At 39.9% G+C, this 26,135-nt stretch overlaps 1 protein-coding gene across 1 annotated transcript in view; it reads right to left on the reverse strand.

Moving 5' to 3' along the window:
- Nucleotides 1–1,618: 1,618 nt before the first annotated feature.
- The window catches only part of LOC101870057 (LIF receptor subunit alpha), a 49,421-nt gene continuing 24,904 nt past the window's right edge, over nucleotides 1,619–26,135 (reverse strand). Inside the window, exons 6-21 of the mRNA XM_034072777.1 lie at nucleotides 24,798–24,961; nucleotides 23,924–24,098; nucleotides 23,418–23,687; nucleotides 21,257–21,386; nucleotides 18,596–18,759; nucleotides 17,412–17,557; nucleotides 13,504–13,669; nucleotides 13,277–13,347; nucleotides 12,633–12,846; nucleotides 9,571–9,750; nucleotides 7,865–7,966; nucleotides 6,092–6,259; nucleotides 5,266–5,427; nucleotides 4,210–4,303; nucleotides 3,585–3,663; nucleotides 1,619–2,866 (exon numbers count right to left, since the gene is read on the reverse strand). Of these exons, the coding sequence (XP_033928668.1) occupies nucleotides 2,228–2,866; nucleotides 3,585–3,663; nucleotides 4,210–4,303; nucleotides 5,266–5,427; nucleotides 6,092–6,259; nucleotides 7,865–7,966; nucleotides 9,571–9,750; nucleotides 12,633–12,846; nucleotides 13,277–13,347; nucleotides 13,504–13,669; nucleotides 17,412–17,557; nucleotides 18,596–18,759; nucleotides 21,257–21,386; nucleotides 23,418–23,687; nucleotides 23,924–24,098; nucleotides 24,798–24,961 (2,924 nt within the window). The 3' untranslated portion in view covers nucleotides 1,619–2,227. The remainder of the gene's footprint in view (nucleotides 2,867–3,584; nucleotides 3,664–4,209; nucleotides 4,304–5,265; nucleotides 5,428–6,091; nucleotides 6,260–7,864; nucleotides 7,967–9,570; nucleotides 9,751–12,632; nucleotides 12,847–13,276; nucleotides 13,348–13,503; nucleotides 13,670–17,411; nucleotides 17,558–18,595; nucleotides 18,760–21,256; nucleotides 21,387–23,417; nucleotides 23,688–23,923; nucleotides 24,099–24,797; nucleotides 24,962–26,135) is intronic.

Here is a 26,135-nt window from a genome sequence, read left to right on the forward strand (position 1 = left end):
AATTAAAAACATATAGCAACAAAGCCTAAAATTCATCTTAGAAGATCAACACATTAAGATAAATCTGCACTAGCAAAAAGAAATCTGCATCTAAAGAGATGAGAAAGTATTGTTACTATTAGGATTTAGCTACCTCTCAGCTATCAAGCACAAAGGGCAGATCTGCTTTCTTAGTTAATTTAGTATTCTGAGTAATAGGCAGTAATACACTAGGCATGAAACTTTCTCTTGTGGTGATGTCTAGTGATAGTTGAACACCAGCTATTTGCAATGCCACCCTGCCTTTTCACTTGCAGCCCTGCTAATGTGAAGATCTAACCCCAACAGCAGAATCTACTTGCACTTTGAGTTCTTTCAGACACACACCACACTCTGTCAGGTGTGCAGAAAAGATCTATTTTTTACTGTCTTCACAGTTCACTCAGGCAGTTGTTACTTAACTTGGATGCTATATAGTGTTTTGCCTTTTTGTCAGTTTTGGAATCCCCCTGTATTGTCACTGTATGGAGAAGGCAGACATATCAACATCTGAAACTGTACCATCCATTGCTGTGATTAGCTTTAACCTAATGCTTGGCTTTACTCTCCAGATCACATGGTTTGAAAAGCAAATGTCCACCAAGCTAGCTATCCTCCTGGTCTGTTCCACACCCTCACAACTAGTAGCTTAGCCAGCTAAGTCTCCTTATCTGTTTTGGGATCTTGTTTAGAAAACTACTACCCTATCTTATTTATTCAATCAACACAAAAGAGAGAACTGACATCTAAAAAAAAAAAAAAAGAACATTTGGTTAGGTCTTTATGGAGACCCCTTTTTGATCAAGCTCTTTAACATCTGACCTCTCACTGCTGTGTTTTACAGTAAGGGACAGTAAATTAGAAAGCACTTTCCTGTAAGAGAATCTTGTGTGCCACAGTCTGCAGTTTACACAGTGAAATGTTATGATTACAGCTGCCTAAAGATGCAAATGTGAAAACAAGCATTTTCAAAGGTGATTGTTCTGAACACCTCTTTAAACAAAGAAATGTGTTTAATTAAAGTGTTCTTTGCATCTCATGTCTCATAAAGGAGAGGTAGAATTAGTGGCACTAAAACCTCCTTGGGTTTGGCCACTAGAGAAATCGCACCTCATATTCCCGGGTGGGATTTGTAGAGAAGGGAGAGCAGCCAGGCAGCAGGTGACAAAACTAATACAATGAAGACCATTCAAAGAACAACTTGTTCTCAGGAAGTCAGTACTACTACCTCTAATTCTGTGTGCCAAACTGCTTGGACAGTTAATGCTAGCAGAGATTTCCCCATGACTTACATGTACTGTACGGTGCAAAGACTGCAAAACATTAGGGGCAAATAGAGTACTGTACCACTCTGAAGCAGATCTGGAGCTGAAGCTACGAAATACAAAATGCATTAGTGCAATACATTAGGAAAGATTAACTCCTTAACCAAAAGACAGAAAAAATATAGAGCATTCTATGTTAAAAAAAGAAAAAAAATTAAACTATGCAGTTCTTGTTGAGGTTTAAAACAGTGTTACACTTTTTTCCCCAAGTTTGTACCCCTGAGTCAAACATTGAATAAACATTGTACAGTAGGTACAGAAATTAGTGTCTAGTTAAAAAGCAACAGATTTGAATGACCATTGCTTCAGAAGTGTTAAACAGTGACAATACCCTTCCATATGGGAGAATAAAAAAAACATAGCACTCTCTTTTGTTCTTAGTTTATAACTAGGTAAAAGATTTCAAGTTTCCAACCACATTGTTTCCATGTGTTAGGCTGAGGTTTGTGATAAATGAAGCCTTCAGTAAGGAAACCTGTTTGGGCTGCATCATTTGATTATGCACAGTTTAGAACAACTACAACAAAGCAAAGCAATCTTTCCAAGTTTTAAGTTGCACGAGACCATGTTAATCTTGGAGCGCTGTGTGAAGGTAGGCAGAGTTCTTTGACTACAATTATGAGGAGCTCTAAACTCAATACCTCTTATATCCAATATATTTTACTAGAGTAATAACTAAATTGCTATAACTTCGGCCTCTTGGCCTCTATGAAAATGGAACATTAACACTTTCACTAACTTTAACGTGGTAACATTCAGCTCACTAGAACCTCTGCTGACTGTCTCCAAGAATAGTTCATGACTTTTGCACTTTTCTTCTTCCTATCTTCACAACAACAGGAATAAGAGCTTATTTAGAAGGCAGGTGCAACGAGGTCTCACTGTTAATCATTTGGTTTGTTCTGAAAAAAGTGTGTAAAGGACCACCCTGTGTTACTAGGTTTGGGAGAGTCTTCATCATCTTTTGGGGGAAGCAGAAACTGACGGGAATTGATGGAGCACGGGCTCCCAAAAGATGCATTTTCGTTGTTGCTTTCAACTGATCCAGGAGAGTCTGGAGTGTCCATGTTCCAGGCATTTGTGTTTGCTTGAGGTCTGTAACCTGCAGTTTTATCCAATTCTTCCTCTGCAGCTGGGCGACTCTCTATTTTCAGAGCACTGATAGGCAGCTGCATTTGTGGCTTATAGCCTGCTGTAGTCACTAAGTTTATTTCTGGGTCCTCTTCTGGTTTAATTTGAGGCTGATACATTGACTGAATGTCAATGTAAACCACCTGAGATGACCCCACAGGTTCATCCATAGGAGGATTTGAGATTTCCTCTTCAATGATTGGTGGGCAATAGGACACAACCACGTGGTTCTCTGTTTCTGAGTCAGAGCCATCTTCAGGGACAACAGTGTCTGCTGCTGGGGACATCATCTCTGTGTCTTCAATCTTGGGAGCTGCAGACTGTGTTTCCACCACTTCAACACTATTGGGGGTGCATGGGTTCATTTCCAATGTTTTAAGTGTCTTATTCCCCTGAAGCAAGAAAAAGGAGAAGGCATAGAGACTAAGTCAAAAGACCTGGAAAGCCTGAAAGCAACAACTTGCCCAAATCAAACCAGTATGTTGGCTTGTGGCTTGCACTGCCATTAGTACAATCAATCAATTAATCAATCAAGCAATCAATCAATAAATAAATTATTTTTATTTATTTAGTTTTCATTTTCTGTCTCATCACACATTCTTGCTACCATTATAAGTATTTTAGCCACCTTAAAAAGACTCCAGGCCTTTCAGTAAGTGTTTGGGAACTCTTTCTCCAAATCTTGCAAGTGGGTTTTGTATAACCCATTCCAGAATGTTGTTTAAATGTGATGCCCCATTCCAGGTACGGTGTCTACCACGAGGCTAGGGATACTGCATGTACAATTCTCCACACATTCTACTTCTTTTAACACTATGACAAAGATGGGTACGTTAGTCCCACATTGGTATTGTGTACTGACACTTCTCATTAGTGCTGGAGGAGAGAAATCCAGAGTCCTTTCCTAATCCAAATGCTGCAAGTAACTACATTAACAACAAAGAAAGCACTACACAGCACCTGACAAAAGTTAGTCAGTAACTTGTTCTTCTCCCCCACACTACAGAGTTTTTTCTAGAACTGGAGCAAAAGACTCAAAGTTTGCAAAAGAATTCTTTATTTGCAATACCTGATGGAAGTTTAAAATACTAGTTTTAAAATTAGGGTTACCTCACAGGTGTTCTTCTGAAACTGCAGTGCCTTACTGTTCTCAGGATTTGGGATCTCTGGATAAAATGTTTCTTTAATCCTTTAAAGAGGAAAGAACAAACTTTTAAAAGTTAGCAAATGCAGAATCTAATTGTAAATACACAAAAGGAATCAGGACATTGCCCTTTAATTCAGAATACTGAAGACATCTGGCACAAAGTTTTACTGTGCTGTACTTTCACTGAGTATATAATGGAAAAAAACAGCATAATTTTTTTTTTTTTTAAACTGGAAACTTGATATGCCACGTTTACAAAAATTGGAGATGGGATGTCTACCTGAGTGTTTGTGGATGACTCACAAATTATAGTATGTCGCCAGCGTATTTCCATTTGGGAGCTATTTCTAAGCAGTGTTCACTGGGAGACAGGTTCCTGCAAAACCTTTTTACATTCCTCACTCTGACCTCTCTTCAATTCTATTTCTCCCCCACCTTCTACAATTTGTTTTTGCCAAACACCTTTGAACAAAGCACACTGACATCTTTAGGTACATGGAGATAACAAAAACTAATTAAAATAACGGAAAACCCTAGCACTGAAGCAAACACATCCAGGAAAAGATCAGATCAAATGCAGGCAATTACCATTCCCTCTTTTGGTAGCAGAAGATGCTGGCCACCACTCCAAGAAGCACAACCACTGCCACTGGGATGAGAATCGCAATGATTAATCCTACAGCTGGGGGACAAAAAAAGAAAACACAGTAAATATATATCCAAAGTTACCAGCAATTTTTATGCCTTCTCTAACAATTCCACAGATTAGAGACAGCTCCACTAAACTCATCTAACAGTGGTCTGCAGTGACCTACACCATACACATCCCCTTCGTGGGAAGGGTAAAAGTCCATCCATAGTAAGAGCTGATTCAGTAATAACTACAGGAATCAGCAGATACTTCTCTCTGATTGCTTAATTGTGAAAAGCTTCATGTAAAATGCAAGATGGACTGCCACTGTAATTCTGCTCATTAAGCACTGGAATTGCACTTTCATGTTACTTGAGCTGGCCAAATCTCTGGTAATGGCTCCTACAGGCCAACGACTCATTGTACAAACTGCACTGGCTTTTATGTGGTTTACATTGCTTCTATTCCCCAGGGTTTAGCTTTGATACATTCCCACTGCCTTCCTCCATGGATGTTAAGTGCCTCGAGTTTGATTTTTCATGTATTTTAGTTGCACCCCAGCATTGTCTTTCATATAAAATATGTTCTTGTTCTTCTTTATTTTTTTCTTTCTTTTCTTATTCCCCAGTCAATCTCTCTTTTTCTAACTGTCCTTCTGGATTTGTTTCTGTCAAGGGATGGATAAAACTGATTTCAAACCAGAGAGGCATCTGTTAATAATTCTGAACATGGTAAATATTTCCACTATGTCTTTCTTCCCACCATGTATTAGCAGATATTCCTGATGGGAAACCTGACAAAAACAACTAGCTGCTTGAGAACCCTAATGTATTTAAAAATTTAAATTTTTGTATTTAAAAATAACCAACTAAATAAATTAAAAACTAGAAGGTAGGCCCAAACTTCTTAAACAGAGCAGGAAAAAACAAAACCCAACAAAATAAGTTGATCTTTGCATACATTTTACAGCCCCTGTGCAGAAGCCTATTAATGAACAAGGATATTCAACTTACAGTCCTCCTTTGTCACGACATAGAGGCTATTTGGAGGGCTCAATCCACCAGCAGTGTAGGCTTGTAGGTCCAGTTGGTAACTTGTTTTGCCTTGGAGATCAAGTATTTTCAAGGACTTTTTTGTCAGGTCAGTGATATTCTTAACTTTAAGTTCTGGATTTCCTGTTTGGAAGCAGTATGAAACACATAACTTTGTAAGAAAGGATTCACAAAGACAGCCTCAGCTTTAGCATGACTTTCTTAAAGTCAGCATATGAAACCAGAAGAACAGTCTGTGTAGAGGGACACTGAAATAAATAATCCTAGCAATGCTGCTTGCTTATGCAGCACCAAACGGCACAGGAGTGTGCTGTTGCTGCAGGCTGGCTTCAGTTTCTTACACTCCTGATGTCCTCTTATATTAATGTGAGTCAAGCTTCAGCTCTGTATAGAGATTTCCTTACAAGATGGGTACTGGAAGAATATACCAAATTAAATATAGCTATGTAACCTCCCCCATGTCTCATCGGTATCTGTACACAGGGCAGTGTGTCATACTGCCACTTAGTCACTGCACAGCTTTATGGCCTCAGTTAGCCAGGACTTTCTCCAACTTTTGCCTTACATTAAAAAACAAATATGCCTACTACACAAGGAGCTGATTATTTCAAATGCCTTTGTCACAAATCAGGGGCCAGTAATGCCAGTGAGTAATGTAACTGAATTATGAATAAAGCTTTTTTTTTTGAAGTAAAATTAAATTATTTAAGAATAAAGAAGAGTTAGAAAAAAACCCCAGAACAACCCAACTTGAGCAAGGAAGTTATGAGCTATAGGTTTCATTTACCTGATTCCAAAAGCCTAGGCTTTAAAGCATCTTTTTCACCTTTTGCAAAGGAAAGCCGATATCCCTCTAAAAATCCCTGACAATCTTCAATAGGAATGTCTTCCCATTTTACCAATATAGAATCTGAAGAAGTTTCTTCTACAGTAAAATTTGGTGCACGTTTTGGCGCTGTAGGGAGAATTATGAAGGAAAAAGCTTGTAAGAAAACACCTTATAATAAAATGCTATATCTGTTAAGTGTTTCATCAGTTTTGTTTCAGGTCTAGCATTTCCCACGTTTTATTGAAAAAAGTTTTTTCCCTCACTGTCAAGAATATGTGAAAAGATGTATCAGGTGATACTACATAAGTACAAGTATGTCAGTCTGATTATTCCTAACGACTGCAATATTATCCATGAACAAAAGCTGAAAGAAAAATTTCTCCATCAGCAGTCTTTTGCAGACCCATAAATATAAATGTCTTTTTTCCTGAAAAAAAAAACCCAAAAGACAGCATAAACATTCAGAGTATACAAATTAGCTTTTAAAGGCTTTAACCCTGTGACTTCACAGCTTGTCTTCAAATTAAACAAAGTCCACGTTCCTATCATGGAAATCCATCTCTGCTTCAAAGAACTACTCTCAGCAGGCACCACAAATCCTTATTTCAACACCTGTACCCCATTGAAAGTGTTACAGCAGATATTGTGTAAGGTCATGTGTATCAGGACTTAGCCTGACATTTGGCACTGATCTACTAATGCTGACCTCAAGTTTAAAAATACATCTGTTTTTGTCTTTATGGTTATCTGACCAAAGGCAAATCTGAAGTTTTAGAATGAATCTATGTTCCTGTGCAAAGTGAATATATTTCTCAATTCCTGATAAGTTTCTTTTGCATGCTTACATTTAGTTTTCCAAAGTTTTTATCCTTTTACCTTGAAAGATTCCAATCTGTTGAGAACACATATGGAAAAACCTTCTGGGAAACTGTTCATTATTTTTACAGAGGCACACATGGCCTAAAGTTGAGTTTCTGGTAAAATTGCCTTAACCTCACCTTCAACCTTAACAATGAAATAAACAACAGCATTTCCAATGGCTCAGATTATGTCAGCAACTCAGTTTTCCAAGCAAATTATTTTAGCAGAAAACACATTAAACTCCAAAGTGAAATGGGTAGTTATAATTCAATACAGTTGTGACGTTAAAGTGTAAAGCCATGTTCAGATACCTGGGAATAAATAGCATTCAGACATTAATGCATCTCAGGCAAGCAAAGCTCAGCCCTGAATCAAACTGCAGCTGCCCAGATGGGGTTGGTATGGGAGGGAATTCAATTCTCAAAGGGGCTTGTACATTAGGATCTAGTTCTTGTCTAAGAAGTGCTTTTAAACTGAAATGTTGTGGACACTTTTTGTTTTTGCTGAGCTGTACCAAATGTGTTCAGAAGTTTATTTTGACTTGACAAATCAAAAAAAGTTGCCTCCTCTCCTGTGGAAGTGAACCCATCACTGTGGTTCAAATTATGACTTCAATGCAGAAGACCACTACCTTCAGAGCAAACCTCTGTGACACCCTGTGGCACCACAGCAGCTGGAGAACACAGGGTTATTGCAGGCTGGGAACTCGAAGTGGCTGGAGAAATGTATTAGAATTATATACAAAAATCAAGCAGAAATCAGTAGTACTGTATGTGGATTGTGGTTTCAGTTTTCTGCCAACACCTAGCTGAAAACAGACACCATCTAAATTCACTTTGTAAAAGATCCTGAATGATAAAATGCACTTACGTAGCTCTTTCATATACCCCGTTATGTTTTTCAATAACTGATATCCACTGGGTTTGCAGCCATAGAGTAAAAAGTTGTATCTCACGCCAGGCCTAAAGAGAGCTGCAAGAGAAAAATCACTGTGAGAATACTTCACTTGTGACAGGTGATAATTGCAGCTTTCACATGATGTAGATTTATTTAAATATGTACTAAAAAATTAGAAATTCTTAGACCAAAGTGTATATAGAAATACTATCCCTACTTGTAATTCCTGTAAAAGCTATGCCATTAGATACGTTTTAGGAACAGTAAGCAAATCTAGCTCCTAGAGAAATTTTGGTTCTAAAAAAACAGGATTCAAAACAAGCTTCTCAAATTGCATAAATTGCTTTCCATGGGGAAACACAAACTGAAGTTACCAGAAACAACAGCCTTCCTTTCCTCCCACAGCAGCCATGTAGATCCTGTCTCCTCCTCAGAAATAAAAACTCATTTTGAAATAATCAGGTTTATTACAACAATGCTAAAAAAGAAATTCAGATAGCTCCCAAAAGTGTTAGTGAAGCACTTTAGCTATGAAATCCAGGCCTGAACTGACTTTGCAGTACATGATAGTCATCAAGTTTCTGCTCCACATGTCTTTGGTGGAGGTGTTTGGTACTACAAAGTGTGAATAGTTTACCACTTTCTGGGATTTTCTGAAGCCAGGGGTGTATATTACTTTCAAGATTTTTTCTAAACAAGATGTCACTGTGAAACTCTACGAAGTCAAGTGGGTTTTGCAAGATTTCAGGTCCAGCCTGAGAGATTCTTCTGGCAGGACTAAGCACAGAACTGTATTTCCCAGCTTGAGCCCAGCTCTAGCAGCCTAGCAACTCCCACACTGTGCTGCAAGAAGCATCCCACAGAAGGAGCTCAGGACCACAGCAGCACATTACTGGACAGACCTAGTATTGTCTGCTTAGAAAAAGAAAGCTCTAGCTAACACAACCAAAACCAATATGGACACAGTGTTATAATTACAGGCAGGAAAACATACTGCCTCTCCCCAGTTCCTACTCTCCCCTGGATTTGCTATGTAGACAGCTCCAAGTTTTTTTCTCTAATAGAGACTTTATATACTAAATTCTTCTAAAAAGCAAATATACACCCATTCAGACAGCAGAGAAAAATCCTACATCTTTCTTGGGTATTCTCTTTCCTCTCTGCTTCTATGAGTCCCACCACAGCTGAGTTTCATTTCCCTGGTCTGCCTACCAGCATCTAGAGACCTGGAATGTGCCCTGTTACAGGAAATTTCAATTGCTGACAGCAAGCCAACACATGGAGGTCACACTTAAAAAAATCTGCCTCATGTAAAAACAACAAATTAGTCTTCCCTCATCCTGAGCACCGCTGTTCATGATTAGAATTCAAATAAAACCCCAAACCCTAGATTAACCATTATGCATTAAGCTGAGTTAGGAATTTGCGGGCGTAGCTAGAAGAGGTAATTTCAAACCAGTTACTAAACACAGAATGAGAACAATTAAGTGAAGAATGATATTTGGATTTGGCAAGGCAAGTATGAGAAATAAAAATGAACACAGTACCAAGAAGTTCATTTATATACACAAGCATACATCAATGCAACAATCTTCAACCTATTGCACTGGTTGCTTTCATTCCACTCGCTGCTCAGCCTCTCAACCAGAAAGACTCAAAAAAAATTACTTCTGACTTACCAGACTTTATCACTGCATCTGTTGTGTTTGAAGGAAATTTCTGCCAGTCCACAGTACAGGGTTCAGACCCAGATGAATGACACCATTTTACAATGTAACCACAGGTCATGTTAGGGTAAGAATTCCAAGAAATATAAATTCCATTCCCCATTGCCACGGCTCGATCTGTTTTGACATTGTCTGCAACAAAGATGACATAAAAATCCATCAGAGAGCAGACACTCTGAAGAAAGCTTTCCAGCCACAGTACAAAGGATTTATAAACTGCAGCCATTTCTAAGAACAAGAGGTGCGCTCCTGGTACTGTGAAATCTGAAGCTGTGCACTCAGCTAGGCTTTGTGAAGTGCTGGAAATGAGACTGTAGCCTGCAGCATATCCCTTAGCCAGCCTTAAGTATGATGACGAGAAATGCTCTAGCTCAGGACTGGCTTAAAAAGCACTTTTTCTAGGTAAGGATTTGCAGCAGATGTCAGGTTCAAATCTGACTTGACACCAATTTGGCAGCAGCCTCCAGCTATAAATTCCTACTGTCATTTCATCAAACAGTTTGCTTTGTGTCTCCTTCAAAGTGTCTTGCTATCACTTGCCCGACCACAGACAACCATTTTTCACCAAGAATCATCAACAAAAGTCAAGTCCCTGGTGAACTTTGTGAAGGCTTCAGTCTACCAATGGTAAATAGAAAAATAAAATAAATTTTTAAAAAAGCAAGTTTAGTCTGTTTTTATTTAGTCTGTTTTTCTTGATTCTGATTATCAAAGATTTAGCTGCCCTTGAACTGATCAGATCTGGGAACGACCCTTGATTCCTGCAGCTTTCTTCCATGGCTGTCCATCAGATGGGACCCTGCTGTGCTAAGAGATGTTTTCCAAAGGCCACCATAACAGCGGTGGCCCCACAACAGATCTGCAAAAACAATCTCAGGGTTTCAGTTTTTCCTTTTTCAGTGTTCTCATTTATGCTCCCTATTGAGTCTATTATTTCATGTTATTAAAGCCATAAACTATGAAAGGCTGAAGGGAAAGGGCAGTTTTTAAGAACCAGTCCTGTGAAAACTTCAGTGTCACAGATGTGTGGATGTCACAGGACTGTCTGCTTCTAAACAACTTTAAAACACAGCTAAGCATACAATCTTCAACTAGCTTGCTCATGGCAAGAAAGACAGACATGATTAAAAAAAGCAAGTCAAATCCAGAAGTCTTTCAACACTTTTCCTTAAAAACTACTTCATCAGGTGAAACTACACTTCTATGATGCTGGAAAAGAGCATATTTCTAATTAGACTGCTTTAATTTTCCTATTTACAGGAAAGACTTTTAACTGACAGTGAAGCACTTAATCTCTAAAAAAATGCTTAAATATAACACACTCAATTTTATTTCTTGAGCCAGATGACTAGAAAATTACCCAGGGCAGTACTACTCATTTTGGTGTATTTATAGCTGCAACCTAGACTAGTAGAAATAACTACAAGTACTACAGTAGTAATGTGGCAAGGCAGCCTGTAACAGCCATGTTACACTCCCTGACTCTCTAGAGAGCACTTTTCAGAGACAGTGACAAATTAATTCACTACCTTTCAGCTGTGTTTTCAGTTTTCACAAAACCTCAGCAGGTCTCAAGCTTCAGATCCACTGCTCTTACAGATATTAAGTGCACTTACAGGCCGTACACAGGAAGCAGTCAGAAAAGATGTTTGAGCAGAAATGTCATCCAGTTCACCAAATGAGTCATCTTTCATGACTCCAGTCAGTGACTCAGATAATTCCTATACCAACTTGGGAGCAAACTTTCAATGAGTACAAGTTGGGTAACAGCAAAGGGAACCTCAGACACCCGAGAGAGAACTACAAATGAATGCAAAGCTCCAGCTGCCATCAGCTGCCCAACACCGCAAACCTATTACAAAGACCTCCTTAACTCACAGAGTCTCTTTCTTTCTCTATTGTGAAAGAGAGCTATAAAAGCATTTTCATTCATTCAGCTGTTCCATACAACTACTCTTCCCTCCAAGGAGCAGACTGAGAATGGACTTTTAGGTATTGGTGTTTTGGAGAAGCAAGAGAAACATTAAGAATTGGAGAAGCAAGAGAAACATTAAGAAAATGTGTTTCCTTCACATAGAAACATTTGGTTTTATTCTCACTGTGAATCTCAATCAAAGCACATACCTTCCTGAAAGAGTGGCCCTATCTTATCAGAACCTGAACTGCAAAGCAAGCAAAGGTGATACCTGTTCTCTGGGTTGGGAAGGAGAGGCAGCAATGTATATGCTTCTGGCAAACAAGCAGAGAGAAGCCTCTAAACCTGTCCTCCCTGCAGAGCATCAGCTGGATCTGGAACTAAAGGTTTGGGCTTTGGGAGATTACACTCCTGGTGCACAGGGAAGCATGGACTCTCAGTAGCCACATGAGGTATTAACTTCTCACCAAGTTCAGTGTTTGGAGCAGAAAATCATTATCTGGCTCATCTATTTCAATTTACAAAAGCCCACAGCAAGAGTGGCAGTGCTTTAATTGGGAAGCTGAAGTCATAACTCCTCTTCAAATAGTGGCTCCTAGCACAAGGATGCCAACACTTTACCAAGCAGCCCAATTAATATTTTCCTGCAGACCTCAGAGGCACTGAAGTGCCAATTCTCTCCTTAAAAACAATACCCCAAAAACTTTATTCTGATACTTTTTAGCATGTAACACTTTTCAGCGTCTCAACAAGAACACACAGAAATAAACTGAGCTCCCTAAACATCAGAGATCAACACCAGTGCTTTGAAGCCTCATTCTTGCTGTAGCTGGGTGCCCTTCAGGAAAATGCAAATAGCTGCAGAGACTGCACACTAGCACCCTCCTTTAATGCAGAGAGCACAGCTAATTGGCAAGATGCTACCCTAAAAGCAAAGCAGCAATTTTTTGTCTTCTCCCACTCAGTAGATTTGAATGGGGAAATCAGCCAGAAAACAAACAAAAAAACAAAGCATGTATCTCTTATTTTTCAATAAACAACCTCACCCAGGTATTCCCCAAGCTTTGAAGATGTTTAGCAATCTGCTGAGAACACTCACCACTTGGAAGTTCCACACTTGTTATTCTCGAAGGAGGAGATGAGCCTGCATGGTTTTTGGCTACAACACTAATAACACAGTCATTTTTTCCAAGTTTTATCTCTGTACTGTTTGATGGTTCAGTGACTTCTTTATGCTCCAATGGTGTCTCTAGCAGGTAGCAGGACACTTCATGAGACACAATTTTTCCATTGGCTTCAGAAAGGGATAAAGGCTACGAGCAGATCAAGAGTTTATTAAACCAGAAATGGAATAAACAACAAAAAAACATAGGATAAAAGGAATTTAATGTCCTGATTTACTCTAACAACTATATGAAACTGTGAGGCAGAAAAGACAACTACTCAAGTGCGACTTCTGAAAATTAACATGCAAGCTAGTAAGTTTTTAATTTTCTACTGAGATGTACTAACAACTGAATTCCCCATGCAAAATGCATCTCAATGCAATGTTTCAATTATAAAACTTTAATAATAGTCTCATTTGGGGAAAAATATTTGCCTCAATGGTTCTATAAAAAGTTAAGAAAAGAAGTCCATTTTGTTGACTGACTATAAACTTCACTTATTTATAAATACATGAGGAAATAATGTTTTACAGAGTTATATTACATAATATTTTTAAACTTTAAATGCCCTAACTACCTTCCAGAAGATTTTTAGACTTTTCCCAGAAGGACTTCTCTCTCTCCAGATATCTGGTCCTCTTGTAGGAGCTAAAGAGAAAAAAAAAAAAGAGGCTTTTTTTCCCACCAAGTTTCACAATAGACAATTTACCATGTATTAAAAAGTTAGCTTTTCAGATGTCTGATTTTAAAATGCATAGTTTCACAAGTTCAACATTTTATCATCAAAGAATCAAATAAACTTACGAGCTTCTAATGTTGTGTGCTCCTGTACCCTGCTCCAGTCACTCCACTTCCAGAAGTGGTCAGCAGCCGAACAGCGCACCCTGAACTGGTATTTCGTATACGGATGCAATGAATTCAGCTCAGCTGTGTGAGTTGAGAATTTTCCACCAGGCATGGAGACATTGTGCTGTTAAAAATATATAGAAAATTACATGATACATATAACTTTTTTGCTCTTATATTATTGTGGGAATTCTTAAAGAGCCAAGGCCATGTAGTGAGCAATCCCGATACCCTGAGCTTTATTGCTGTAAAGTAAGAAGATTTTTGGCAGGCATAAGCAAGGTCAATTGTTTTGTTAGGCCTCTGTAATTTTCCACTAAAAACGTGCAGAGAATGATCTCTGCCAAGGTTGCAGTTTCCCACTGTATTTTTAGAGTAAGGTATTTAATCGCAATTATAACAAGTTATAAACATTAGCTTTGTAAACGGTAGTAACCTCTAGACTAACCAATTAGAGCTCAGTATACAAGGCTGTGACATAAGAAACCTAAGGGTGTAAGGTTATAAAAGGAGCACTGTATCTGAATAAACTCTGGCAATTGCTTGATCACATTGATCGTCTCCGCGTGGTCCATGACTCCTGCGTCGACATATTATGCTGAAAGTCAACACCTGAAAAAGTGGAATTTGTCCCTGGGATACTGACACTGAAAAAAAAGTTGCAGTCAAGTCTTACAAATAAATTAATGAAAAATAAAAATGTTTCCTATGCAGTCACCCTAAGTAAAGATTTTCAGAGCTCTGACAAAACTAAGCCATACAAAGCAAAATAAAGCTATAGCTATAGCACAGAAATTGTCATAATGACAGTAGGTAGCACCTTTGAGATGCACAGAATGAAGAGGAGAGATGAACTGCACACACGGTAGCAGGCTGCTGCTTCCCATCTATCCCATCCAATTCCCCTCTCAACCATACTCAACAAAACTGAGGTAGGCCAGGATTTCAACTTTGGTATTCAGAACCCACTCTTCCACTGTGCGTATGCACATCAAACTGTGTGGACAGAGGTGTTTTTCCTAAGACACATGCACAGAAGCAAACTAAAGACAATCTGTCTGAGCAAGTTGTTTATCATGCAGTATTTTTCCTAGGCAGCCCTTTTTCCTCCAAAAGCTAGTGTCTAAGCCTTACCCAAGTGATCTCTGTTCACAGCTCTTGTGACAGGGCTAGTCTCTCCTGTTAGTCCCAAAATGGTGCGAGTCTAGGGAGTTTCAGTTTCATGGTTGCTTAAAGAAACCCTAAGCCTGGGAATACTTTTTACTGAATCTAATTATAACACATGTGCATCACAGCTGCCAAAAACTGGACTCCAAGCGATTTTAAGATGCAACTAATTGTGCATTTCTAAAGCCAAATGACAACTTGAAAAACACAAAAAAAAGCCAACAATCTCTCAGATGGATGGAAAAGCTTCTGAAAACATCCTCAAAATACCATGTAAAATCCTGTAACAATTTCACAGCTACTTTTGTTTATTACAGAGAACTCTTGGAGGTTTTTTTATTAAGCAACCAGGGACAATATACCAAGGCTGTAAAAGTTTCTATCAAGCAGTTTGCTGTGTTTCAAAATATCTGTAGCCGTGGGTTCTGGTACAGGTGCTGTGAACGAAACTGCTGCGGCAGCCTAAGACCTGACCATATCCCACTGCCCCAGATGACTGACCTGCTAGCACAGTTCCCAAGCAAGTGCATGCCACAGGCTTCACATGTCACTTTGGCTACACAGAACTGTGCAGATCTACTTTTTAGCAGCTTAAGCTAACTGAGTGTGGGGTGAGTGACACTAGTGTGCTCGTTACCCTGCTGACGGCTCTAGAAGCAGTAACTGTTGGGAGCAGAGACTTGCAGACAACTGTGGGTGATGATGGATCAGACTATACCCCAAAACCCAACACAGCTCATCTGCCAGAGCTTTCATATACTTCTAAAAGCCACCTTCTTCAGCTAATTCCAAAAGGTGACTTCTTTGCAAATCTCTGGTTACTACTTAACACATGTCATTACAGAGAAAATATAAAAGCTTAAGTTTCCCACAATCATTAAGTGCTTTGAAAATATTTTAAAAATACTCTTACAGAGCATGCTTTAGCTACTACCATATTATTTCAAAGGCAATGCAGATAACAATTATCTTCAGTCTTGGCTGCATCACTTCTGTGGCTTGAATGACTTTATTCAAGGCTGTGCTCAACAGCTGTGCCCAATGGGCAGCTAAATGCAGTGGGTAATCGAATACTGCTAAAAATCAAGCAACATTGTAAAAAGCAGCCTCTGAGGTTAGTGCACTCAAATTACAAATTCAGGCTGTATGCATCAAGAGCTGCCAATTCAGCATATGCATACCCAAGCTGGTCAGAAATACTATACCTGAAGCCAAATACAGAATTTGGGATGAATCTCAGGCCAACTGAACATGCAGCTCTGCCATTAGGCTTCTCAGTGACACAGATCATCCCATGCTATATTAGGCAATACGGAAGAAGAGGCTATATTCCCATCACCTCACTCTGTATTTGATGCTTGTGTCTAAGTTAGTATCCTCAGTGACTCCGATAGTCAGCAGAGAAAATACGCAGCTCCTGTCAGTGACACAGAGCACCAAAGCTGGGCAGCTGGAAGATTTAATGCTGGAAAATCTGATCTCCAACCAGAAATACCACCTTCTCTCCTGATACAGCCAGTGGGAGAATCCTTCCCTATCCTGTCTCTGTACCATTATGTTTAGCAGCTCCCTATAGCAGCCACATGCATGCCAACTGTTGACAGAAAGCAAACAAACTGTTCTCTGGGTAGAAAAAATTAAAACCGTATTCTGGGCTGCATCAATAGAAGTATGACCAGCAGGTCAAAGGTGATCCTGCTCCTCTACTCTGCTCTCGTGAGACCTCACTTGGAGTATTGTGTGCAGTTCTGGTGTCCTCAACATAAAAAGGACATAGAACTGTTGGAACAAGTTCAGAGGAGGGCCATGAGGATGATCAGGGGACTGGAGCACCTCCCATATGAAGACAGGCTGAGAAAGTTGGGGCTGTTCAGCCTGGAGAAGAGAAGGCTTCATGGAGACCTCATAGCAGCCTTCCAGTATCTGAAGGGGGCCTACAGGGATGCTGGTGAGGGCCTATTCATTAGGGACTGTAGTGATAGGACAAGGGGTAATGGGTTGAAACTTAAACAGCAGAGGTTTAGACTGGATATAAGGAAGAAATTCTTTCCTGTGAGGGTGGTGAGGTACTGGAATGGGTTGCCCAGGGAGGTTGTGAATGCTTCATCCCTGGCACTGTTCAAGGCCAGGCTGGATGAAGCCTTGGGTGACATGGTTTAGTGTGATGTGTCCCTGCCCATGGCAGGGGGGTTGGAACTAGATGATCTTAAGGTCCTTTCCAACCCTAGCTATTCTATGAGTCCACGATTCTATGATTCTAAATTCAGTGACAGACTATAAAGAGGCCCTCTGAAACAACCACTGTGGAAGTCAGCAGGCAGCAGCATGTCCTGGAACATGTGTTTGCTAATATATTTGCACCAGGAAGGACAAAGTACATGGACCACTAACTAAAGGGTCAGCATAAAGCACTATCCACCTTCTCCAAGTACTGAATAACATGGTGGGTAATATGACTTCTCTTTAGAATGTTTAAAACAAACCAAAAGAAAAAAAAAAGAAAGCAGGCTATAACAGAGATGAGTAGAACTTTTCCAATTTTAGTAGATGAACTTCTAGTTATTATTGGATTAATCATTTAACAAGATGATCAGAATGAAGCTCTTAGGAGAGAAAAGAATTTGAAATGTGACTAGTTCAGTTAAAAAGATCAACACTTGAGCCCCCTCTAAAAAGAACCCATTAAAAGCAACACTTACCAGTTTTTGCTCAGAGTGACCAGTGCTAATTTCAATTTGACACAGAAGCCTGATCTCAGCAAAGCTGCCATTTATAAACCAGTGCAGATGGACACTTGTAGGGCTGTTCCCAGAAACAGTTAACTTTTCTGGTGTTTTTGGACGAACTTAAAAAAACAAACAAACAAAAAAAATCAAACACCTCAATACCAAGAAAAATATTCATTTTAGTTCAGAAAAACCTGATTTTAAAAGATCAGACAGAATCAGGATAGTGATCTGATCAGCAGCTAGGACAGCTGGTGCTGGGAAGGCACCTGCAAGCAATTTCACTCCTGACGCTCTTCTCAGCTTTCAAACATGGAAACAGATTTACTTAAGGCTGAGCATAAGGAGTTGGAGACCAAAAAAGCATTTACACTCGTACTTCCTTTTATCAAAAAGTGGGACATGAGCTATTTTCAGAGGACCACGGTCATGGATGAAATTTATTCAATTTTTTTCACTTTCTGTGAATTTTTCAGAGAGAATGGCAGAATGCTGTGACCATTAGGAATCCCTGAATCATCAGCTGCAGTTTTGGAGGCAGATGGGCAAGGATGGGAAAGACAGCAGTAACAAGGCGGTCATCTTCTCTCTTTCCTTGTTCAAACTGAAGGTCTAATAAAAGAAGTTATTTCTTTCTACAAACCACAACAGCAGATGATCATGGCTATTACCAATAGCAGGTAATAGTCCTGCTATTAGCTTTTACCTTTTAGTGCTACTTTTGAATATTCCAAATCCTGTTGTAAAACTGCATAGTATTTTACCCTATAAGCATACACTGAAGTACAGGGTTACATACAGTTCATAAAGTTACATCTAAATTTTAATTACTGATGTAATAGAATATGAAGAAATCCATAAACACCAGCTGGCTAAGTCTTAGATCACAAGTAGCATCTACCCACACAGCAGCATACGCAATCTGGTAGCACTGCTGTTGAGAACTGACTTCTCCCTGTACACCTAATCATCACCTCAGGATATGTCCTAAGCCATTTTCTTCTGAAGTGCAAATTATCAAACATGGCAAAATACTGGTGACAATAGAGCACATAAGGACAAGAGTACCATATCAGAGTTCTTCAAACTCAACACAAGCAAATGGTTAGCATGCAGTAAACATGTATTTTTTTGTCTTTGCAATTCTTAAGTCTTACTTCTTTGAGTTAAATCAACTAAAAGTGATGACTCTGTTCGCCCGATAGGATTGGAGACACCTAATATGAAATCGTAGGTTTTTTGATCAGCCAGTACTGGAAAGCCACAGACACGCTCTCTGTTCATTTCATTGACTTTGCATGAAACATTTTTACCAGATATTCTGCAAAGTAAAAAAAGAGAGGGGACAACTTAATTTTTTAATGAGATCATTTCAAACAACAGTCAGAAGTCTAGATTGAAAACACAGTAAAGAATGATGGGTTCACTGCCACATGGCTTACATCATGATTTGACTGTAAAGGGGAAAGGGACCTGTGGGTCCTGGTGGACAGGAGGATGACCATAAGCCAGCAATGTGCCCTTGTGGCCAAGAAGGCAAATGGCATCCTAGGGTGCATTACAAAGGGTGTGGTTAGTAGGGCAAGAGAGGTTCTCCTCCCCCTCTACTCTGCCTTGGTGAGGCCGCATCTGGAATATTGCGTCCAGTTCTGGGCCCCTCAGTTCAAGAAGGACAGGGAATTGCTTGAAAGAGTCCAGCGCAGAGCCACAAAGATGATTAAAAGAGTGGAACACCTCCCTTATGAGGAGAGGCTGAGGGAGCTGGGTCTCTTTAGCTTGGAGAAGAGGAGACTGAGGGGTGACCTCATCAGTGTTTACAAATATGTAAAGGGTGGGTGTCAGGGTGATGGAGCTAGGCTTTTTTCAGTGATATCCAGTGATAGGACAAGGGGCAATGGGTGTAAACTGGAGCATAGGAGGTTCCACGTTAACATCAGGAAGAACTTCTTTACTGTGAGAGTGACAGAGCACTGGAACAGGTTGCCCAGGGGGGTTGTGGAGTCTCCTACATTGGAGATATTCAAGGCCTGCCTGGACAAGTTCCTGTGTGATGTACTCTGGGTTACCCTGCTCTTGCAGTGGGGTTGGACTAGATGATCTTTTGAGGTCCCTTCCAACCCTTGTGATTCTGTGATTCTGTGACTGCAGAAGCATATCTAACACCACAACACAGGTTAAAGTGGTATCAGTCATGACTCGCCCTGTTCTCACGTGAAACTCTTCCACTAGCCTAACATTTCCATTCTCTCACTTCTCAAAAGCCTGGAAAACAGGTAGGTCCTGTAAAACCACCTCACAAGTCACAACTAAGATTCTGATTAAAAGTATCTTTGTTTAGATCAGCATACATCTGCATTTAAAGAATGTTCTTAATTGCCTTCTGAACTAGGGAGATGCAACACACATTAAAGTCCTTCTATCAACCCTGCCAAATCTAAACTATGATTTGTTACCCAGGATGCATCCGTGAGTCCCAGTTTTTTCTAAAATCAAAAGCAGAAGAGTCATTCAAGACCAGAATTACATATTCAGGGGTAAAATCTAAAGTGTGTTTCTGTATGTATGTACATATACAGAAGTTGCTTTAATTAATATCTGTATAAAATTCAGTAGCAGAAGTTTAATTCCTTCCTTCAGGCGCTTTTCCTGAGCTCTGAGCTCTCTCTACACTATGATCTATTCTACTGAAACAGAATTTCACTAGCTCAGTGTGAGCTAAGAACAAGGATGAGAATATTTACCCTGAAAGACATCACATTAATCTCCTCACAGCTTTGGGCTGAGTGAAACAAGTCTGAACTACATCCTCATTTATGAGCTGAATATGGGCAGCCAGTGACTGGAGCTCCTTTCCTTTGAATACCTGCTCTGTTTTGTCCCTCTCTTTGCATCCTACCCAATGACTTCTTTAACTCTAGCATTCTGAACTACATCTGTGACCATAACTCAACCCTCATTGCCTCTAACTTGCTTCAAAACCACTATGAGACTCCATTTCCCATCAGTTTCTGTGACTCAGGCCCCTCCTGGCTCCTTTCCCTGACTGCTCCTTTGGCATGACAGGGGAGCCTCCTTGCCACAGGAATTTTGTTAACTCCTCACTAACTTCTAATCCTAATGACCAAGGAGTCCTGTATTCCAAAACAACAATTCTTCACTTTTAAGGCTTCACGTGGCCTAATAAGGCATACTAGTGGGACATGAGTCTTCACTTCTTTCTATGGATATGCCAGTGTAATTCATCCCTTTCAATGTTTTCCAAGTAACATGCACTTTGCCTGCTCTACACTATCCAGTTCTTAATGCTAGGAGGAGAACAGATGCAGGCTTATTGCTATTTTCTCTAGCAGCTTTTGAGAAATGCCCCATGGCTTGTCTTACAGTTGCTCTTCAGTGAGTTTCTGTCATTTGCATAGCAGAAACTCAGTACATGTCTGATAGATGATCTGATACAGGTTGCATACAAAAAATATTTAAAAATCGATGAATAATACCTACTATCTCCCTGTACTTTCATATTAGTTTCATTTACATGTGGGAAGCAGCCTGACACACTAAGTTCTTCACTTTCTCAGGAGTTCATAATAGTGTAAGTCTTTGGGAAAAGTCATCCTTAATTTCCATTGAAAGTTTGCAGAGCTGGGCAAGGGTTCTCCAAGTCCAGTTTAGTTCAGTTTGCACAAAAACTTGAGAAGTATTTTAGGCTCTAAACAATGGAGAATATCTTATTTAAACAGGCATGGTGCAGTAAGTCATAGGCAGCAACGGATATATTCCAGTTCTACCTTTCTACTCCTTTTAGTGCTGAAAGATTTTACCTTTCAAATAAACTGTACTTAGTACGTCGTTTTCCATACAGTCCACTGGGTCTGCCTGGTTTCCAGGTGCATTTTATTATCAGGAAGTTGGATGTTTCACAGCTGAGGTTTTCAGGAATGTCAGGGGCATCTGGAGCACAAAAGGAAACCAGAACAGTTAGCCAATGTTTTACCATCCTAGTGGGGCAGTTGGGCTGCTAGTTTCCTGAAATCATCACCATTCATTTTTGCTGGGTCTAGATTGAGTACCTCAGAAATACATGGTAATTGTTATGCTCCAACCATACAAATAGTATGTTTTAAAAGAAAACACCAGTAAAACAGATGGGTAATTATTATCAGCCCCATCTGACAAACACTTTACTCTAAGCTTCTAAGTGGGTGGGTAATCTGGTAAATCACACACAATATGTTCGCAAGCTCCAGGCTCTGACCTGCAAGTGTTTCACTGAAACTCTGCCAAGACTGTTCCAAAATTCTGAGCATCAGTGTAGCCACTGAGCAATGTAAGAATGTTGTTGCATGTGCGTCACATTTTCTTATGTGCCAACCCCACTGCTGCTTTGAATTCTCTAAGTTGTGTCAAGGAGATGTTCCCTTCAGCATGAATTCCAGACTGAATCTGGAACTTAAAGCAAGCCCCAGATGGCTTGTCTCCTTCACTGTTGCCTTGGAAGTGCCCATCTTTTTCTTTTAAAGCTTGCTCTTTGCTCCCATGCTAGAGTGGTGCCGAGTGCCTACCTGGAGAAGATATTCAATGATCCCAGCAGAGAAGATAACCATACTAATGTAAGACTAATCAGAACACTTATTTCAAGTCTCATGCACTTTTCTCCAAAAGATAGTACAATAATATCCATCTACCTGCACTAACATAAAAGGTCACTGTGGCAGGCTTAGTTCAGAATGTGAGTAGCAGGCCAAGAAGATCACTTATTTTGCCAGACCTAGACTTAACTAAGGTGATGTACATACACATTTACTTCATCTTTTCTTCCCAAAATGTCTCTCATAAGCGAGAACACCATGGCAAGTTCTCTCCCTTCCCACTCAGCAGGTACTAGAAGAAATGCTGTCAGGAAACAGACTTGACCATATCCCAGCTCTTCAAAATCACTGTATGGTAGAAACCTGTGGAATTATCACAGCCTCTGATTATAAACCACTGACTTATTTAGCAGGAAGATTCTTCCACAATAGAAAATATTGCACAAATAATGTAAAAAAAGGAGTCTCACTGGGAAGTCATATGAAGTTGGATTGCTTTGCATTTGCTACATACTTAATACACAAAGTCAGTGACAGGAGACACAGGCTGAAATTTGGAACAGACTTTCAAAACTAGTTCAGTCTCTCCTTTCCATCAGCCACAAGGACACTAACTTCACAAGCAGGCATTTGTAATGTGGAACAGGATTCTAAAACCCCTGGGTAGAAAACTCACAAATCTCTAAAGTGAACAATTTTGGGAAAGAGGACCAGCTACTTTCACTTGTTTGCTTTAAGAAGCATCTGTATGTGGAAGAGGTTTCTGAGGCTGGCATGGCTACACAGAGAAGATACACAGTGATTCAGTATATTTAAAGAAAATGCTAAAAGAATGTTTAGAAGATTTTCCAGGAAAGAGGAACTGTCAGCTGGGTTCCTTCGCTGTGACTAGCTCCCAGGGAGCTACTGCTCTGGATAAGCATCTGTTGTTGTTGCAAGTGTAACTGTTTTACTGTTTAAATTTGAATGGTTGGAAGATTAATGTTTTCATTTACAATTCTTGCTCTTACTCTTGCCTTGCAACAGACCAAAACAGAACAAATGTAAAACCTAAACTGATGGAGACTGCAGATTAATCTTTTCGTGGCAATAAACAACTAATTATTCCAGATCATTAAGAAGCACCTTAGAAAGATACGAAAGAGAGAAGCACCGGCCCAGGTTCTAAGAATGGAGGGCTTACATGATTATTTCCTCATCCTCCCAACCCTGGTGTCTTCTCCATGGGCTTGAGCTTCCACAGAGTAATCAAAGCAGTAAAATCCCAACTGAAACTTCAGAAACAAAAAGTCTGGGGAAAAAAGCCACAGTAATATTTGGTTTCCAGCAGAACCCTAAGAGTTTCAAAATTATGATTTTTTTCCCCAAGGTTAGTAAACATAATGATACATACATCCTACAAATAAGACAGCTCCATCCGTCCCATCTTCGGACAGTGTGCACACTGCATTTGTTCCACTGGCATCTGAAGCACTGGCATTCAGAACTCTAATTGCACTGCTCCGGCTACTCAGAGGTATCATTGGATATATTTCTGGTCCGTAAGTCATCTGTTTTATCTGCTGTCCTTCTTCATGGACACAACAAATTGTCAAATCTGAACCTACTGCCACCACAACGTCCTGAGGAAACACCCCACTCCCGTTGGGCTCGGTATCTTTTCCTACAAGAGAAACAAAGAACAGAACCATGGTGCTGATCAGCTAACACATGACAGAAGCACTCCAATGCATACAAATCAATGTTTACTAGGTTCCATTAACTAATGATTGCATTATTTCTCTAATCAAAGCACCCCCCAAAAGCAGCAGTCAATCACTGCCTAATGCTCTTCATCTGATTTTGGCTTACTTTTCATAAAGCAACAAAAGCCATGTGGTGGCAAGGGAACAAACATACCAGGGACCTCTCCTATTGGGCTCCATTCACTCCAGTCCTTGGGGCCAGCAAATTGTGTTGCATTAATGTAACAGCGAATCTTCACATAGTGTGATGTACACTCCAGAGGCATATCTGATGTCCAGTTCCAAGAAAGAATGGTGTCTTCATGAGTCAGTTTTGAGTAGTAAGTTACCTACAAAGTTTTACCGCCCAAAAAAAAGAAAAAAACAACCAAGAAAGAGTTTATGAACACCTCTTAGTAATGACATATGACCTCCCAGGTGTCAACAGAATTGCAAATTAAGTGAAGTAAGTCATAAAAACCTGATAGGTGATTGGAGTGTCCCACCTAACTTTGAACTGTGTTGTGAATTTCCCTGGGCAGAAGCCTAAGATACTAAACAGCCCACCAGCTAAGTAGACTGCCAGCCAGAAATACCAGAGGGCAGACATTTGAGAGAGAGCAGGAAGCTTGCCATGCATTTTAAAAGCTATATATTGCATCCCAGTAGCCCAGGCCTCTCCCAAGCAGGGAAATGTTCCAACTATTCCAAAATGAAACTCTTCTGATATTAGTCCCAGGCTGTACATTTTATCTTTTCTCCATTCCCAAAAGTTATAAAACAGAGCTACAAATTATCCTGGAATAACTGCGGTTGCAACTAGATTAAAAACAAACATGCTGTGACTATGAATAAGTACTGACAGGACAGTAGCCAGTGTCCTTACAACTGAAACTTCATAAGGTTGCCTAGCAGAAACATGCCTACACTCAGGTTCTGCAAAGCTCTACAAACTTCATTATTCTCAGCTTTCTTCAAATGATCTCCTACAGTATTACCAAGGGCAAAAAATACATATACATTTTTAATAGAGAAAGAAAAGGACTTACTTGTGTGACTTTTTCTGTTGCTTCTTTACGAAGTATCTGAATCTGCCAAATAGCATCCAGTCCGTATGGGAAGATTAATCCATTATCGCTCCACTTCAGATTTAATGTGGAAGTTGAAAAGTCAGGTGTCAAACTAAGGATGCGTGGAGTAAGAGGAACAAACACTTGAAAAAGAGATGGGAAAAAAAGCAATATTAAAGTCATTAGTCAGCAACACAGCCCTACAGGTGTTTAACAGCCACATCTCTCTGCTCTGAACTGGCTAGCAGCCATACAAACATGTAAGTCAACCTCTGTAATTAGAACAAGATGGGCTCTGTCATTACTTGAGCATGAAAGTTCCCAGGAAAGCACAGGTGCTGATGAGTCACCAGGTAGCATTTTAACATCTCAGCATGCAGACGTGTAAGATCACCAATATGACTCTTCATAATGCATAGCAAGGAAGGCAACGTTCATTCAGTGCAGCAGAGATAGAGGAAATATGGCGACAGTCTTTGAAGTGTACACCAGAACAAATCTAGGGCGGATGATTGAAAATACCCCAAAGGAGGAAGTGAGTTTTGCACACCAGCAGGGAAGAGGGGACTTGGAACAAAAGCAAGAGTAGGAAGAAAAGACAGCAAAAGCACAGGGTGGAAGAAGCTCATATGAGACTCTGAAAACGATCATGGGGAATATGATTTTAAGCTAGAAGAAATATTAAAGGCATAACATGGTGATGGGGACAAAACAGGGAGATTAAACAGAAACACCTCTTCTTTGAACGGGTGGTGGTGAAGCAAGAGGCTGAGAAACAGGTGAGGATTATGGTAGTACAGGGGTTATGGCAGTTCATTGGGCCTGGTGCAGGATAATTCCTGGTTTTTAAACTTATCCAACTTCATGCCTGACCAAGCCTCTGAAAAGTGTTCATCACAGTCAACACACTGCTTGGGATAACCTGTGATGAACTGAAAGATTTATCCTCCCTGGAGTAAGCAAGATGCTGGAAAACCCAGGGTGTTGCCCACATATTTTTGAGTAATGTTTGATTGAAGTTCTTAAGCTGGTCTTAACTGAAAAGCAAAATGAACCCACGGATAAGAAGTGCTACTGACACTTAGAAGTCTACTGACTTTAGAATTTGACTGCATAAAGGAACAAGGAAGCAAACCAACATCAAAGACCAAATTAGGAGCAAGAACAGCAGATTGTGTCGATGCCATCTTCAGCTTACAACTCCATCCTTTGGAAGGAAGGAATTTGGCAAAAGCCTAATTCATCTATGACTCCAATATGATGCAGCCTACCTCTCAAGAATAAATGTATTCACTCAGTTTTATATACATTTGAACA

This window comes from Melopsittacus undulatus, chromosome Z (assembly GCF_012275295.1).
Source record: "Melopsittacus undulatus isolate bMelUnd1 chromosome Z, bMelUnd1.mat.Z, whole genome shotgun sequence".
Classification (NCBI taxonomy): Eukaryota; Metazoa; Chordata; class Aves; order Psittaciformes; family Psittaculidae; genus Melopsittacus; species Melopsittacus undulatus.